The sequence below is a fragment of the Rhopilema esculentum genome, chromosome 18 (assembly GCF_057945365.1).
Source record: "Rhopilema esculentum isolate cy_ngs chromosome 18, ASM5794536v1, whole genome shotgun sequence".
NCBI lineage: Eukaryota > Metazoa > Cnidaria > Scyphozoa > Rhizostomeae > Rhizostomatidae > Rhopilema > Rhopilema esculentum.
Genome location: NC_142832.1, coordinates 7,930,558 through 7,946,346, shown reverse-complemented (window position 1 = coordinate 7,946,346; position 15,789 = coordinate 7,930,558). Strand labels below are relative to the sequence as shown.

General features: G+C 35.8%; 2 protein-coding genes across 6 annotated transcripts; one reads left to right on the top strand and one right to left on the bottom strand.

The window, feature by feature from the left end:
• Positions 1 to 867: 867 nt before the first annotated feature.
• LOC135681023 (uncharacterized) lies at positions 868 to 2,701 on the top strand. Of its 3 annotated transcripts, none has more exons than XM_089113820.1 (2): positions 868 to 1,138; positions 1,446 to 2,701. In XM_089113820.1, exon 2 carries the CDS (start codon positions 1,454 to 1,456, stop codon positions 1,838 to 1,840), a length of 387 nt encoding a protein of 128 aa, XP_088969946.1. In that variant the 5' UTR covers positions 868 to 1,138; positions 1,446 to 1,453; the 3' UTR covers positions 1,841 to 2,701. The 3 variants fall into 3 exon arrangements, with proteins under 3 accessions (XP_088969946.1, XP_088969945.1, XP_088969944.1); XM_089113819.1 differs by having other exon boundaries at positions 1,421 to 2,701; XM_089113818.1 differs by having other exon boundaries at positions 870 to 1,138; positions 1,433 to 2,701.
• An 823-nt stretch (positions 2,702 to 3,524) lies between these two features.
• LOC135681020 (uncharacterized) lies at positions 3,525 to 15,510 on the bottom strand. Of its 3 annotated transcripts, XM_089113816.1 has the most exons (6): positions 9,219 to 9,732; positions 7,861 to 8,106; positions 6,437 to 6,484; positions 4,819 to 4,869; positions 4,459 to 4,524; positions 3,525 to 4,253 (listed from the first exon to the last, which is right to left on the bottom strand). In XM_089113816.1, exons 2-6 carry the CDS (start codon positions 7,957 to 7,959, stop codon positions 3,828 to 3,830), a joined length of 690 nt encoding a protein of 229 aa, XP_088969942.1. In that variant the 5' UTR covers positions 7,960 to 8,106; positions 9,219 to 9,732; the 3' UTR covers positions 3,525 to 3,827. The 3 variants fall into 3 exon arrangements, 2 of the variants coding, with proteins under 2 accessions (XP_088969942.1, XP_088969943.1); XM_089113817.1 differs by lacking the exon at positions 9,219 to 9,732 and having other exon boundaries at positions 7,861 to 8,588; XR_016144889.1 differs by lacking the exons at positions 3,525 to 4,253; positions 4,459 to 4,524; positions 4,819 to 4,869; positions 6,437 to 6,484 and adding an exon at positions 15,152 to 15,510 and having other exon boundaries at positions 7,957 to 8,106; positions 9,219 to 14,811.
• Positions 15,511 to 15,789: the final 279 nt, after the last annotated feature.

The following is a 15,789-nucleotide window of genomic DNA, read 5'->3' as shown; positions in this document are numbered from 1 at the left end:
CAGAGTTTTCACAATTGAAAATAATCGACTTTCTTTATATTCTTGGATCGACAACTTGAAAAATTTCAGCATGAATAGAATTCTGAAACTTTTAAACTACAAAACGATACAATTTTATATGTTCTTTATTTTGTTTGAGAGTAGCATAAAGTTGAGAGAGTATTTTAATCTTTATTAAATACTATATGCATTATATGTTTTTCTAGATCTTTAACTTGATTCAAAAAAGTTTCAATTATGATTTGATCTCGTTTCCATTCCTGCATCTCTACATGAACATTTTTATTGTATTAAGGATGAATTTTTGCATTGTATTTAGGATGAAGTTATCTTCTCGCTGTCCGCTGTCTGATTTAGTGTATTCTTTTGCGAATTTATCTTATATTTTGCTAGGAATTACAACAGCTTACTACGTCTTTGACAGTTGCATTTGATAAAGAAAAAGCATGAAGCAACAAAACAGTAAAAGTATACTGTAATGATGTAGCTGGGTAAAGCATAGTATGGGTAAAGTTTATGCTGGAAAATCTGTAGCAGAAGATTATGATGATTTGAAAACATAGTTTTCAGATATTGCATCCTAAGGCAGCATTTGAATCTAAGCATGAAGGTGTGTGATGTGATGTGGGATCCGTGGCGGAGGAGAAGGCTCCCTTTGAACTTACACTTCTCACATTTTTGCCATTGATTTGGGTTATTCTAAATTACCAAGATTCTAATGCTTTTTAATTTTTTTTATGAAATTTATGAAAAGAAAAGATTGAGTAAGAAAATCATTCCTCCCCGACTCAACCACTTGTCATGTTTGGCAGATAAGCGCGCTGATTGGCTGTTTGAGATCATGCGACTCGTGGTCGTGGTGGCGTGATGTTTTCATTGACAATCAAATTTTCATGGACAATGCAGTCGTTTGCTACGAAGTTCGGTTTGGCCACATGAATGCTAAGTAGACTTCTAAATAATATACGTACTGTGAAAAGAAATTTTCAGAATTCTTCGAGCTTTTTCATCCTTTAATGATCCAGTCGCATTTTGAAGTGGGCTCGTGACAGACAGTTTCAAGCAGTGGAAAGGGAAGAAGTCCGTTTGGCAGGTTCGGTGATCACTGCAGGTACCTCGCAACAACAATATCTGGAAGGTAACTTTTGTTTACGCTATCTTGCCAACAGGATCTTTTGCGCAAAGCATTTTAATGTATCGCAAGGGCAGGCTTCAGGCAGTTTACAAATTTAACCAATGTTTGTTTAGTTTATTACCGGATATCCACCAGCGTTGCAGCATGCACTTAGACGGATGCTGCCGCATTTCGTTTTTAGATAGGTCCTTAAAGTTTATTTTAGTAGGCTGTCAAAAACGCTGTTTTCGATGTTGTTTTCAAGATGAAAATTGCAACGGTTTATGAGTTTTTATAAGTGCACAGATTATTTCCTAGGTGCAGATTCCAGGTGCCAATATGATTGGAAGAGATTCTGGAGGAGCTGAAATCGACCCTGAACTTTTGATATTAGAATATGATGTGATCCCAGACGAGGAAGTCGATAGAATGTTGCATTGCTCACGAAAAGAGCCAGGAAGAATTTCTGATGTTGAATCGATGAGAGCACTACTGCAAGACGAACTCAAAAAGAACAAAAGATTTCTTGAAAAATTGAAAGAAATTTCGCGAAAATATCGAAAAGCATTGAAGAAAATTGAATATCAACAATTGCTTATAACTGAAATGGCAAGTGCACTTGAAAATGAAAGAGAAAATTCTAAAAACTCATTAATGAGCGAAGATTTTGCACTCGTTGCCTACGGATCTTTGAGAATAGAAGAATGCGACGAACTGGATAGCTGAGGCATTGTGGCAAGTCAAAGGATGACAAACATCGAGGGAAGATTCAATCCACAATTATATTTACTTGATGCATTATGTTTTTGATAAATATTTTGATTGAATATTCTACTTTGATTAAAGTTAATTGAGAGAAAAATTTCCCAAAACAATAAAAATCTTTTTTACCACAGCCAAGCCGAAGAATCAAGGGTTTTTGTTTTCAAAAATGATATTTTGCCCAGAGGTTTGCAAAGCCGATACTTTTTATTAATATTTCCAACCATAAGAAATGTCTTAAAATTCTAAAATAATGCAGAAGCGGGCTAATATTGAAATTCAGTCAAACTTCAGAACGGACATTTGTGGAGACACTCCATTTGTGGAGATGTGCAAACTGCAAAAGCCTTACGTTAAGTCTGTTCTTGGTTAATTTTTCTACGCTTAAACAGCTACTAAAAATCGGACGAATCTATCTTTCTGAAGTTGATGCCTTAAGATTTCAGAGTGTAACAACCCTGGATTCCCTCAAACAATTTTTGAATCTTTATCTACCTCGGGGTCACCTCGTCAACCCAGAACACCTTTATTGTATAGACCCAAGATAACGTTATCCCAACATATTATCCACGCCATTGTATGAAATTATTCAGGATCTGATAATCTAATCGACTTTTACTCTTAGAAGGATTATCCATAGAATGTGTAGATAATATTATCGTTATTATAAAATGAGAGTATGTACAGTAATTAATAGTTTAATAAAGAAAGAGTGCTTTTCGTTGCCCTCTATAATCAATAAATATCTTAGTTGTATCGACACAAAGTTTGCAGGTTTCGTGACACCTGTGTTATCCAATTGTTAACAAAAGCATTTTTATGAAAGCGTTTTCCCTTCTTTTGTGCTCTCAAGGCAGTAAATATTGATCACACAAACACAATATACCCAGTGTAAAGTTACATTGCTTGCGACCGCCCATTCTGTGCTCCGACGATACATTAGGGACAATTTATGGGACAATTAGTTTCTCGCTAGCGAAATCTTTACTTCTATACGATGTCACAGTGGAGTTACCTTACCTTTAATTGAATGGGATATAGAAAACCAACGATAAGCAAAGGATTAAACGAAACTCGACCAACGTATCGCTGCTCTAAACCACAATGTTCCGGCCTTAATCCAATTCGGTTGAAAAGTGTACCTCTTTATAGGGGAGTCTGTTTGGCCTTACAAGGCTGATTCTATTTATTTTGTCCCTAAATCCCATGAATTGCATGGATTCGAAGAAAGGCCTGATCACATGCGGGAACTGCTGGACTGCATGTGACATTTTACGTATCATATTTCAAAGACACCCGTATGCACAGGTCCTAGGCCCTGCTACCAATAAAACGGACCATTTCACTTTCTTTTTGCGTGGCGTAGAACCCTAAGGAAAATGAGTGAGGAAATGTTTGAATATGACCAATAGCAGATGCACGCAGAGCTATAGTTTGTTAAATTGTGAAGCATAAGTTAATTGATGGTGGCTGGACTCAGTGCCACTAAAATCATTATTTTGAGGAAGTCAGAGTTGTGGCCTAATTTAAGCCCCATTCGTTTGAAAATCCAGTGCAATTCAAGAGATTTGAAAGAACGATAATCGGACATGATTATCTACGTCTTATTTCAGAATAGGCAGAGACAAAATATATTTATGACATGGTATACTAGAAAAATTGCTTTATATAATAAAAATATCGGTTTATGTATTAAAAAAGCAAACATGTTCCCCGAACTTCACTCATTAAATTTAAGTGAAAACCTTCAGATTCCTGCTACCGTATAGGGATGTCCAATCCTAATGACAAAATAAAACGAGTTATAGGTTGAGACAAGGACAAAAACACAGCCTACAACATAATATTGCAAACGGACAGAGAAAGGTGGATTATATTTTATCGAGTAGACCGTCGTTTGAAATACTGAATCTCGCATGGCTTGAGAATTACTTTGCAGGATCTCTTTGCGTTACCTAAAAACATTTATAAACCAACAGCATCTATATTTGTATCTTATTTTTTCACCATTTGCTTCAATCTCGAAGCCCTTTAAGAATTCAATATTCGTCTCATTACACCCAAAGGAATGTCTTCCCTTTTTGAATCGCATTGGCTTCATGAATCTGGTTCGCCCTGTTCTGCATTCAATTTCTGTCAGCAGCCCTCTGGATCCTGGTCGTCCCGAGCGACCTCTTTTACCCTTCCTGCCAACTGAACCCTCGTGTCCCATTTCCCCTTTGTGACCTCTTGGACCAAGCTTTCCCTTGTCCCCTGAAGGCCCAAAGGGTCCTGAGTAGCCAGTAAGACCAACGGCACAGTCTATTTGCTTGTAGTACTTGGAACATGAAAACGGTGGTCCAGCTGGTCCGGCTCTACCATCTGCTCCAATTTGTCCCTAAAAAAAGGCAAGTCATAAACACTAGATTTAAAGAAAACAAATATACAATAAAAGAGCAAACAATGAATGGTTTCAAAATACAGTAGCTAAAGAAGCCTGGTATAGAGATCCTTCTTTGCGTAAGTTTACAAGACAATTCTGTGAGTCGTCACCTTCAATGCGATTAACGCTGAACTTGGAAGAAAAGCTTAATCACACAAACCTGATAACCTTTTAGACCTTCTATTCCTTGGATTCCTTGAGTGCCTCGCCGCCCAGATGGACCAGGCTGTGGGGTATAAAATGAAATGCTTCCTCAGCTAATTACAGAATTTAAGCTTGAAATATTATGAACATTTGATGCTATTACCAATCACAGGTAAAAGCAAAAACACAGAGATTCAACGTCAAAGTGAAGATAAGTTTCAAATTGAATTCCTTACATGATCTTTACGGATTACCTCAATCTATTAATAGGCTGAAATTAATGAAAGCATAAGACTAATAATAGGCTGCGAAATAAAAAAGACTCATAAAAATTGATGTAGAAATGGTTTCAAAAAATGTAATAAAAGGAACTTACTTCTCCGACTTTTCCGGGCCTACCAGGTTGCCCTATCCACCCACGTTTGCCCTAAATTATGAATAGAATAAATTGAAATATCAATAAAAATTAGATGCTGCCTTCACAGTGGCAATATATGATATTGACTCAAGCCCCTTTTGCCCCTATTCCCTTTTGTCCCTGTTCTGTTTCTGGTTGAGAGCGAGAATTTTGTGATTCGGTTGGCTGATTAATTGATTTAAACTTTTGTTGTTAAAGATATTTACAATAACTCATTTCTCAAGCAACTTTGATAACATGTAATGGAAAATTTTGATGTTAGCTTGAAAGAATTGATTCGGAAAAGAAACCGCTAACAAAATGATTATTTTTATTTAATTTTGACCCAAATTCCAATCTAATGTTGGTTTCCTGTTCTCATTATCGTATTTTTAATCTTGCTTTTTACTGTGAAAAGAACAGGAGACATTGGCCATGGAGAGACAGCTGCCCTTCTTAAATATAGTTGCACCAGGTATGTCTATTTTAAGTAATTGAACATAAGCAAAGATAACCAACATAATGAGTAACTGAACTCGAAAGCGAAAGGCAAAGCATCTCATGTGTTGACAGAATGAATTTACTGGTAAAAAGATACCAATTTTAACTTGCGGGTCGATAGTATGAATTTCCCGCAATTGAATATAGCGAGAAAGCTTGGTTTAATTGGAAAGCCGACAAAGAACTGTTATTTTCATTAAAGGTCCTGGACATTATGCTACGCTTCTGTTGGTTAAAGGAAAGAAACCTCAAGCCGATTTTTAGTACGACGTATTTTCTTGAAGGCAAACAATACATTGGCGTTTTTATGAGCACAACTTTGACTGAACACCGTGAAATAATCCTTTATATACAAAATCAGTTCAATGTGTCAAAAATGATCGGGTGCGATATGACCATATGATAGGGTCATAAAGTTATGAACCAAAACCAAATTACCCAGGTTTGATGGGGCAAGAGCTTCCTCCCTTGTGACCTTGTGAATATCTAAGGCAATTCGTTATACCCTTAACTGATTTTGCAAATTAAACAGTATTTCTTGATGCACTTTCAGATTATGGGATTGAAATTCTAGAATTACATTTTCGTGACGTCATCACTTTGGAACTCTATTGATTATTATATTAATTCTAACATTATTTCTTTCCTGCAAATAGTATAGGAGGTTGTGAGTTGCTTATAATTGAGCCTTTCTTAGCTTCTTTCAGATGAGATCCTCACAAATTAAAGCTTCAAATCGCTCCATCGAATGTAAATCAAAATTGTTACAATTTTACTAGGGTTCATGATCAATACCAACTTAACCATATTTTCTTGCTCAAGCTTGCTAGATACACTTATAAAGGGGTCCTGAGGGGTATACAGAAAATGTTGGGTGACCCGGTAGTGGCAATATAAATTTTTACCCAGGGTTGGCTTTTAAACCACAAAGCGTTAGCAGACGACACTAAGTGATTCAACGGTCTGAAACAGAATTTATCATTGACAATATATATTCAAAAGCCTTGATTCAAAGGCCTGGCTCAAAATAATCATTGATAGCAGACTCAAGATTCTTGTAGGTTCTCTAATGCAAATAGTTCGGAAGATATTTTACCTTGGGTCCCGGGAGACCGGGCATTCCTGGCGGGCCTCTCAAACGGACCTAAAAGAAGAGCAATAAAGAGATGTTAAATTTCTCCCTGTTGTCGAGTCAAGACGAAATTCCTTTCTGATAATCATATACTTTTCAGTCATTACCAATATAACCAGGTAGGATTGAAGTGATCTGACAAATCCTCAGTTTGCAGCTAAACCACCCCAAATGAAAGGTTTTAAGAAGAGGATCGCCTTACGAATCAGAATGATTTAAAGCTATCTTGATCAGCGAGGACAATCGAAACGAGAATACCAATTATGAACCGACATTATCTTGATAACAAATTCTATTTGATGGGATCAAAACTTGACCAAATGCGCTTCTTTTTTTCGTGTCAGCGTAATTAAAATACTTGGGCTCATGGTGTTTCACGGAAATTCGATTCTATGGAGGCCTATGAAGTCCTCGTATTGGAAACTTAAGCCAGGGGTGTTCGTGTGTCATTGACGTTTCCTCTTCTCTGTTGCTAGTTCAATACAGCGGGTCTTCATGTTCGGACATGCAAGGCAAATTTTTACTATAACCAATTTCTTGCTTTTAGGTACAGCGCATTGAAATCACCCACAGTGGTTTGTGAAACTTCAACGCCGAACCAGAGATAAAAATATACAGATTATTCTTAACAAGGAAAAAGCAACAGATTTTCTTAACGACTCTAAATTATGGCGAAAAAGACCAAACATAAGGAACTCGCGATACAAGGTCAATAAATGTCAAGACTTCGAGACAAGAATCGCCAGCTAGCTTTTCAGTTAACTTTTAATTTTGTTACGAAACTTGTTCACGCTTTCAGCTACTCTAGACAGTGACAGAAAAAAAACAAATAAAGAGGCCTACAAAGAATACCAAGAATTCACAGTAAATACAATTCAGCCAGTAGAAATATTATTGCAGAACCCCAAGAAAGACACTCGCATTAAAATTGGAAACTTCGACACACGTTGATTGCAAGGGTTTTCTGGAAATCCCAATCAAGATAGAGCAGCTTCTTTATCTTATACGATCCTTTAGTCTAGACATTTTATCTAAACCTATTGCAATGATTCATTGATTTTGATCAAGCGCTTGATATTTGAACATAAAAAAATTGTTTGTTTGATATTAACTTCCCGGTAAAGCAGAAAAGCAAGTTGCACAAATCAGATCTTGGCGCAGATTTGATTTTCACTGGATGTTCATATCGATCTCTCTTATACTAAAAAATTTACTTTGAATTTTGTTAAGGAAACGACACAATTTTTGCTGAAAGAACAAGGATGCTTTGTAGATGTAAACATGAGAAATTTTGAAACAACCAAGATTTGTATCTTACTTGTGGGAGCAGTTTGATTTGTGATTAGAATTTCACAAACAAAGTTGCGAAGCGTATTTGTTTACTGTACCTTCGTTCTGCGAGCTCCATTTATGTAACTTCCCATATAGAATAGCAAAATGGCGACAAAAACCAGCTCCAGCTTCCTTCGGACACTGATTAACTCCATTGATAAAAAGGCAACACTTCAGTGGCGTTTCTAGTTAAGGTCTGATTTACTCGAACCTGTCAGTTCTGCCTTCTCTTCGATATTAATCCAAATACTTGATTCCGACTATAACATTCTTTGGTCCTTCTTTCTTCGGGTATTTACATACTAGGAGATCAAAGTGGTTTTATTATGTAGGGACAAAGCCCTAATCATATCATTCACTAATAGTATTTTAATCATGCATTTCAATGTCTCTTTCTTTGTAGTATTTCCGACAAACGTATGGTTAATTATTCTTGACTTTGATTGACAGCTGTTTATCAACCTTCTTCGTACCGATGTATCTGTCTCCTTTTCTATTGCGATGTTTTCATCCTACTTTTTGTTGTGTACCTAAATAGTTAATTACTTTAGCCACCAATATGTAAATACAAGCATTATTATTGTTAATATGGACAATCATCGCCAAGAAATCATGCAGCTGTAGCAACTTAACCAAAATGCAGCAGAGGTCAACAGGCCATTTTAGTCGCAAACTTGGGCTGATGATCAACAATTTAGAAATGCTGAGAGCCATTACTATCCGTTCACAAAAAATAACCAATCAAGTCACGCTTAGGTTTCCTTTATGGTTCGTTTAAAAAAAACAATTTACAACAAATTTTAAAGGCTTACAAATTTCATGATTAAAAGTTAATGTACAGCATTGCTTTCTTAAATCACTTCGTCATTACAAGCTTCAGTTCATACTTATTTTCATGTTCACTTGTCTATGGTAGACATTGTTTAGAATCGGTCAAATTCGAAGGTGAAGAGTTTGGAATTCCTTTTCATCATTTCAACTTAGGCCAGCCAAAACCTTGAAAGCCACCTTTTGATAAAAGCTACCTCCAAAGCAATTCATTAAACCCTGCAACTATCAAATTTTGTCGTGTTCTATCAAAGCAACGCAACACTTATCAGCTAGATCATAATCCCCTTATCTTGTGTTTTCCAATCACTTGCAGTAAATTTAAACTAGCTGATAAAGTCTTGTCTTGTCACTTCTGTCATACAAGACTAGATTTTGGATAGACTAAAAGCGTTGGCAATTACAAACCATTTTCATAACAAGTTTTTTTAAAAAGTGTGCATTGTTTACTGCTTTGATTATCCAAGTTGTATCAACTTGATTGTCTGCTTTGATGTAAAAATAATTGTGTTTGAGAATTTGTGACGTTTTGACGTTGAGTTGCTCTAACATTTACGAAAATGTGAAAAATGTTATGCAATAGTACCTTCAACTCTGAACGCAACCAGCTCTCATTGTCGATGGTAACCTTAATGAAACCAAGACATAATCAATCATGATAAATCCTAGTCATATTGAATCTTATCATAATGTGAATCCTGGAGGTACTGAATCCCAATCACAATCTTGTCAATCCTAATCACAATCAATCATAGCCAAACATATGGACCCTTGACTGGATTAGCTCAGCCATCATCATTATTTCTGCAAATCATATTCAGCACCACCAATCGCAATCAAAATCTTAATCAACAAAATCGGCAACAATATTAATAAACCCTGCTCACGATCAAATCCCAAACACAGAAAACGACATCACCAGGACGCCCATTGTCCAGTTATGCTACTGTTGAACCAACGCATGTTCGCCTTTATATTAGATCAAATGGATCAAACATTCTGATGTGTCATGAAATAGTGATTAATTTTCAACTGAGGTTTGCAGGACATCCGCTATGAAACCTTCGCCCTTCAATTTAGGAGACAGAAGAGGCTTTAAAGGTCCACTTCTACCAATATCACGATAACTAAAATTCTGTATTATTGTGTTTTGCATAATCGCGGATAGCTAATTTCAGAGTCTTAAGCAAAGAAGGTCGTGATAGAGCTTTGAGCACAGTTGACTGATAGAGTCATGGACAAAGCCCTGCGAAGTAACCTCCGACAACATCCAGAAACCTAATCGTTAAAACTAATTACTTTGATAGCTGGACATAACTTGATGTCCAAGCTTAACTCAAAGTCATTTTGATCATCGTTGTTCTACAGGAAAATATTTATGACCACAACATTTTAGAAATAATGAAAAGAGATTCTGGATATGTAAAAAGTGATGAAAGAAGTAGCAAAATATTTTTAAAGCTTCCATGTTTTTGTATAAGAGAGGTCTTAACTTTGTTTATAAAATGGTAAACAGGATGGGCTGATCTTAAGTCACCATAGCAAAATAAATAAATGTGTTCTGCATTTCCTTAACCGTTCAGCATTGTTTCTCTCGTTTTATTGGCCTCTGTCTTTGGACGGACATTCTATGAGAAATAGAAATTTCATAGCGACGGAAACACACTTCTCATCAGAGACTTAAAAAGTTGTACACGCTTTCACTTTTAACTTCTTTAAAGATTATTTATGCCAACTGTCAATGAAAAGGTTGAAAACCGAAAATGAAATTTGACAGCACAAGTCAGTTTAGATTAAGCCTTTCGGTTCCTCCATTTATCGCCATCGCCAATCTCTAAACGATAATATATGCCTTTTTATCCTCATTTGGTCATTATTGTTTGAATTAACATCGTCTATCAAACTCAATATATCAACTCCAACTGTAGATATTATAAATTTTTATGGGAGTAATATTTCCCTATTTAACCATCAAATTCTTTTCATTGGCAAGCCATATGTTCCGGCCAGTAGATGGTCTCTATTCGGCAAAATAACTTCGAAGTGAATTTCTTGCATTTTAACAACTTTCTACCACTCAAAATTTAAGAAACTTTTGAAAAACATTGAATTCTCAATTCTAATCAAAACTAAGAAATTTTTCATACTTAAAGTTTTGTGGGCTTCTAACAATGAGACCCGCTCGAATTCTTTTCAAAACGAGGCAGCAAGTGAGCGAATAACTGTAGACCTTTATGCAATTTTTATTTTACAGATCAGCGCGGATAAGATTTCCCGTCTTTATATCAAACCAAAATTGTGTTTGCGGTGGCCAGATGATAAAAATAGCAAAATAAACTGGACGATCTTGCGATCAAAGGTCTAAAAGCAGGGATATTTTTGACAAAAAACATTCGCTACTCGTTAAAACCTTGTGTTCTGGAGTCAATGATCGCCTCTTTGTCGAAATTGCATAAATTGCTCTGACAAACTTGAGTGCCGAAACATCAGAAATTGCGAGAATGTATTTTCATAACTTAAAAGACCAATAGATAATGCAAACAAAATATGAATTCTGTTAGGAGCAGAAACCTTACACCGTCCAAGTTATCAAGACATATGACATGAGGTTAGTTTGCGTATTTCCTTATCCTCAACCAGCAAATATCATGAATTTAGCTAGGCATGGGGTGAAAAAACCCGCACATAGTAGCTCTGCAAGTTTCCCTTAATTTCTCTAAAGGAGAAAATTTATTACGAAATTAAAGGATTTCAATAAATTTGTTTCTCTAGATCCCATTCTTCTCGTCTTAACAGGTAATCCAAGCTATTTTAAAAGCTTTAACACCTTAAACCCTCAGATTTTGCCAGCTATCTTTCGTTTTCTTTTACCTTCTTCTGCCTTACCATTCGTCCAGGGTGGTTAGATTTGGAAAGGGGGTGGCAGAAATCGCGACATTGTGTTACGTTTTCTCGCAAGTGAGTCAACATGATTTTGCTCATTCTATACCACGATATGTCTTTTTCAGTCATTTCCTATCGATTTTTCAAGGACTTAAGTAATGATCTGTTTCTAGATGAAAGATTAATTATTTGTGGATGATATCGCAATTAAAGTTACAAATCCAAGTTTCATGCTTAATGCGACCCTCAGGCAACTCGGAGATGCATCTTAGAATCCTCCTGCTTTTCTATCAATTCTAACAAAGCGTGAGTTTTTATTAATATGAACAAGTGCTTTGTCAGAAGTTTGTATTGATACTTAAACTGTATATGCAAGTAGGATTAGAAATTGCTATCGATTTAGAATATTTCTGTTAAATAAGTAATATGCATTTAAGGCAGGCTTTTTGCTTCCGAATTAACTTAAAAAGCCATTTTGCCAAGATCCTATTGCGTCATATCAATACCAACAGATTCCAATGATAAAAAATGAAATATATTTCTTATTTTCATGTTACGGAACAAAAAATGTTTGTTTATAAAGTCCCAAATTTACAAATAACCAGTTTACTCTGTATAATCATTAAACGGCATTAGACAATTTTATTTCATAACTATATCTACATACTACCCCGACTCTAATACATTTTCTAGTCCCATTTAAAATTTGACGAGTATCTTAAACATCAAAGGCTTTTGCGCAACCGGCACGCTTTGCAACTATAATACGAAGAACCGGCCTAATATCGTACTGCATGAAAATACAAAGCATAGTCAATTTCTCAAGACAACTGCCAATATACATTCCGGTTGTGCAAAAGCCTCCAACAAACCTACCCTAATATACTTATTTACTTCTTCAAAAACAATACTAACTTTTTAGCCCTAAAATAAACTGAATCCTTACATTCTTGGCTACTTACATATATAAATTAATATTTGACTTTGGCCTAAGTATCAATCCTAGGGAAAATGTTAGTTTTGAGGATAAAATTATGAATCGGTAATCGCTTTAATTTTGAAATAGAAAACAGGAGTGAGATCAGAGTTGTCAACGACTTAATTGACAATTTTTTGGCAATATGCACGGAATTTTTATAAAAAACTAAGATCAGAGTAAGTACTCAGATTTTAATTTTTTTATTCGTGTACATTTGGCTTCTTAAAGATTTCTTCAAAAACAGAGAATAGTCTTAGAAAAAGCGTACAAGATAACATTTAATCTCGTTTGAACAGGAAATAGATCGAAAAGAATCTTTTACATCCTATCGTTAAAAAATTGATTTTCAGGCAGACTATTTTAAGGACGAGGTTGTTCACTACGTATTCTTCTAAATTTTGGGTCATCGTATGTTCGGCTCCCTATAGACAGTTTCATATTGAAAATGCGTGAAGATATTCTTTAACGACAAATTCTGAGCATAGCACAGAAGGGTTCTTTAGAATCTAACAGGTTTCGGGTCTCACAAATTTTGCTCACTTGGTTTTGGGTCTTTTTCTTGAAAACGTGCGAGATTTCGGGTTTCGAATATTTACTTTTCAAAATTTTAGTCCAGGCTCCGGGTTTTTTCAAACTTCCGTCCGGGTTTGCAAAGTTCTGATGCTCCCCAATTCCCCCTCATTACGGTATCGATTTTTTGGAATTCTAGAATTAAATCTATTGGACATCATTTTTGATTAGAAATAAGCACAAAAGGAACTTCGTCATGAAAATCTGGTGCTTCAAATAATTTTTACTCAAGATTTTCTTCGTGTCATTGATAGATTATTGACTAACTCTTCTGAGCGTCGTTTCAATCTGTTAATGTAACTAAATGCAATGGAAGTGTTACACTGATCGCTATTTTTTGTCAAATCTCAACCCTTAAACCTACCCTACTACTTAAGAAAAGGATTGAAGAATAATTTATGATGTCTAGTATACTGTTTAATTATTAATGGCGGATTATTTCCATGAAACTGTTAAACAGCGTGCAATCTCTTTCAAAACGCGCATGCTGGTTTGAAATATCAAAAAACAGGTGCTGGAGTGGAATTACTTCTAGCGGTGCGTATCTTTGTTGCAAATAAAGACACAAAAGAAATCCTTGTTTCAATCCTATCTTTTCACTCGTTGATACTTAATTCAAATCTGGTTATAGAAATGTACAGCAATCAAACTTTGGTTATTTTGTTATTATCTTAGCGAGCGTTTATAAAGATATTCAGAACTTTGTAGGTTGCTTGTTACCAAGAGGTATTCTATCATTAGACAACTCGACAGTACATTAACCCTATACTTGCGCACTGCACAACTAAACCCATTAAAATGAATTCTATTGGATGGTTAATTGCAGGAATTACCTATTAGCTGCCAACGATGCAATGAAGATTTTATGGTAAATCATAATCCCCTTGGTCATCTGTCGGCTTCAGTTGTTGATGCATTGTTGCAAAAATTCTAGCAGGTGAAGAATCGGTCTTTTCCATGGCAACCGATATGTGATTTCCTTCCATCTTCTTCTCTGTTACAACTTTTTCTTCGACATCAGAATAAGGCGCCAAATTGTAGCCTTCTTTGGTCTTGATAGAAACATCGTAGTTTGAACAGAACGGGGCCACCATTAACACAACAAAAAGGATTATTCCTATGGCCAATAAAACTATTCCGGAGAGGACGAATGACTCTAGCATGTGGTTATACCGCAAGACAGTCTGAATATTCTCATGACCAGTTTGGTTTCCTCCAACAAGACTTTCAAGTCTTTTCTTAGGTGTAAAATGACCAGCCAGTGCCAAAGACATACCCAATGTTACCGCTATTATAGACAAGGCAAGCAGCATACATAAAGACATTCCATATGTGTCGCACAATATGCTGGTACCACTTTCTTTGTTGTCAAGATATGCTTGAATATCTTGATCTTTCATTTTACCTCTCAAAAAGCCGACACCATAAAACCTAGTTGTTTGAGCTTTTCTGTCGTACGATTTAGCAGGAGTTTGTCCACGCGAATCGGAAACCAAACTTGTTCCCATCTCTCCGCTCATTTTGCCTGAAATCAGCTACGAAATATCTGTCCGTCTCTTTCTTTTATCTCATCAATAATTGAAAAGAAAATAGTCTTGTGTAGATGAAAGTGGACCGTCTAAGAAATTGACCGTGGTTTCTATTATGAAATTTACTGAGCGGTTTGCATTGAGGCCACTTGTAATTGCAAATGGACTTAGTGCAGATGGCCCATTCCCGCTGAAACGAGAACGAGGCAAGTTTTTTCCTACAAACACAAAAACACTTTATTGCAGACTGGTGGTTTGCCAGTATAACTGATGAGGGAAGATTGGGTTATGAATAAAGTTTAAATGGAGAGAAATTTTGCAAACAAAATTATACTTAGCAACTCCAATCTGTTAGAAAAGTTTTCTTTCCAATAACAAAAGCAAAACGCGAATTTAAAGAATCAGAATTCAAACCAAATGGCTTTGATGATCGATAAATGCAACTTAATCTGAGTTCCTTCATTTGCTAAGCAAAGGCATGTCATTCCCTCCACAAATGGCTTAGTTATGATTGATATGCATTTCTCGTTGATTCGTATTTTCAATTTCATATCATACCTTTTACATTTGGTTCTTTCAAACTGAAAAGAGCAAAAAATCTGAAAATCAGCTACGGATCACAAACTGGCTTATATCTTCACAGCGCTGCCTTCAAAAATGTTGATAGCGAAGTAAAACTGACAGGTCTCGATAAGGAGTGCAATGCCTTTTCAATGCAATGTATGAAATGAATGAATAGATTCAGTTCGCGAAAGACAACATACACTTGAGTGCAGCAGATGCAATAGAACGATTTTGGTACGCACCTGCCTAGGAAATTAACGGCATGCTGTCTTGGTCAATAAAAGTTGATTTTCTTTGTTATCGTACCGTAATTGAACGATTTACGTGTTACCTCTCATTAATGGACTCTATCATTTTTTTAGATCACCTCCACCTTAGTCAAACAAGAGTTGGTTAAGTAATTACTCCTTTTAGAATAGCTTCCTCGTGACTGGATGTTGCCTATTCAAATAGATCATCGACATAACGGTAAGCCAATAGCAGGATATAGGAAATCGGAAACTGTTGTTAATTAATGGAATTGTTCAACTAGATGTCGAAAATTGGAAATTGATTGCACAAAATAGGAAAATATGAGCCGAAAACACAAATTCTCTCTTTCTATGGTGTCATGTTTGCCACACAGACGTAAT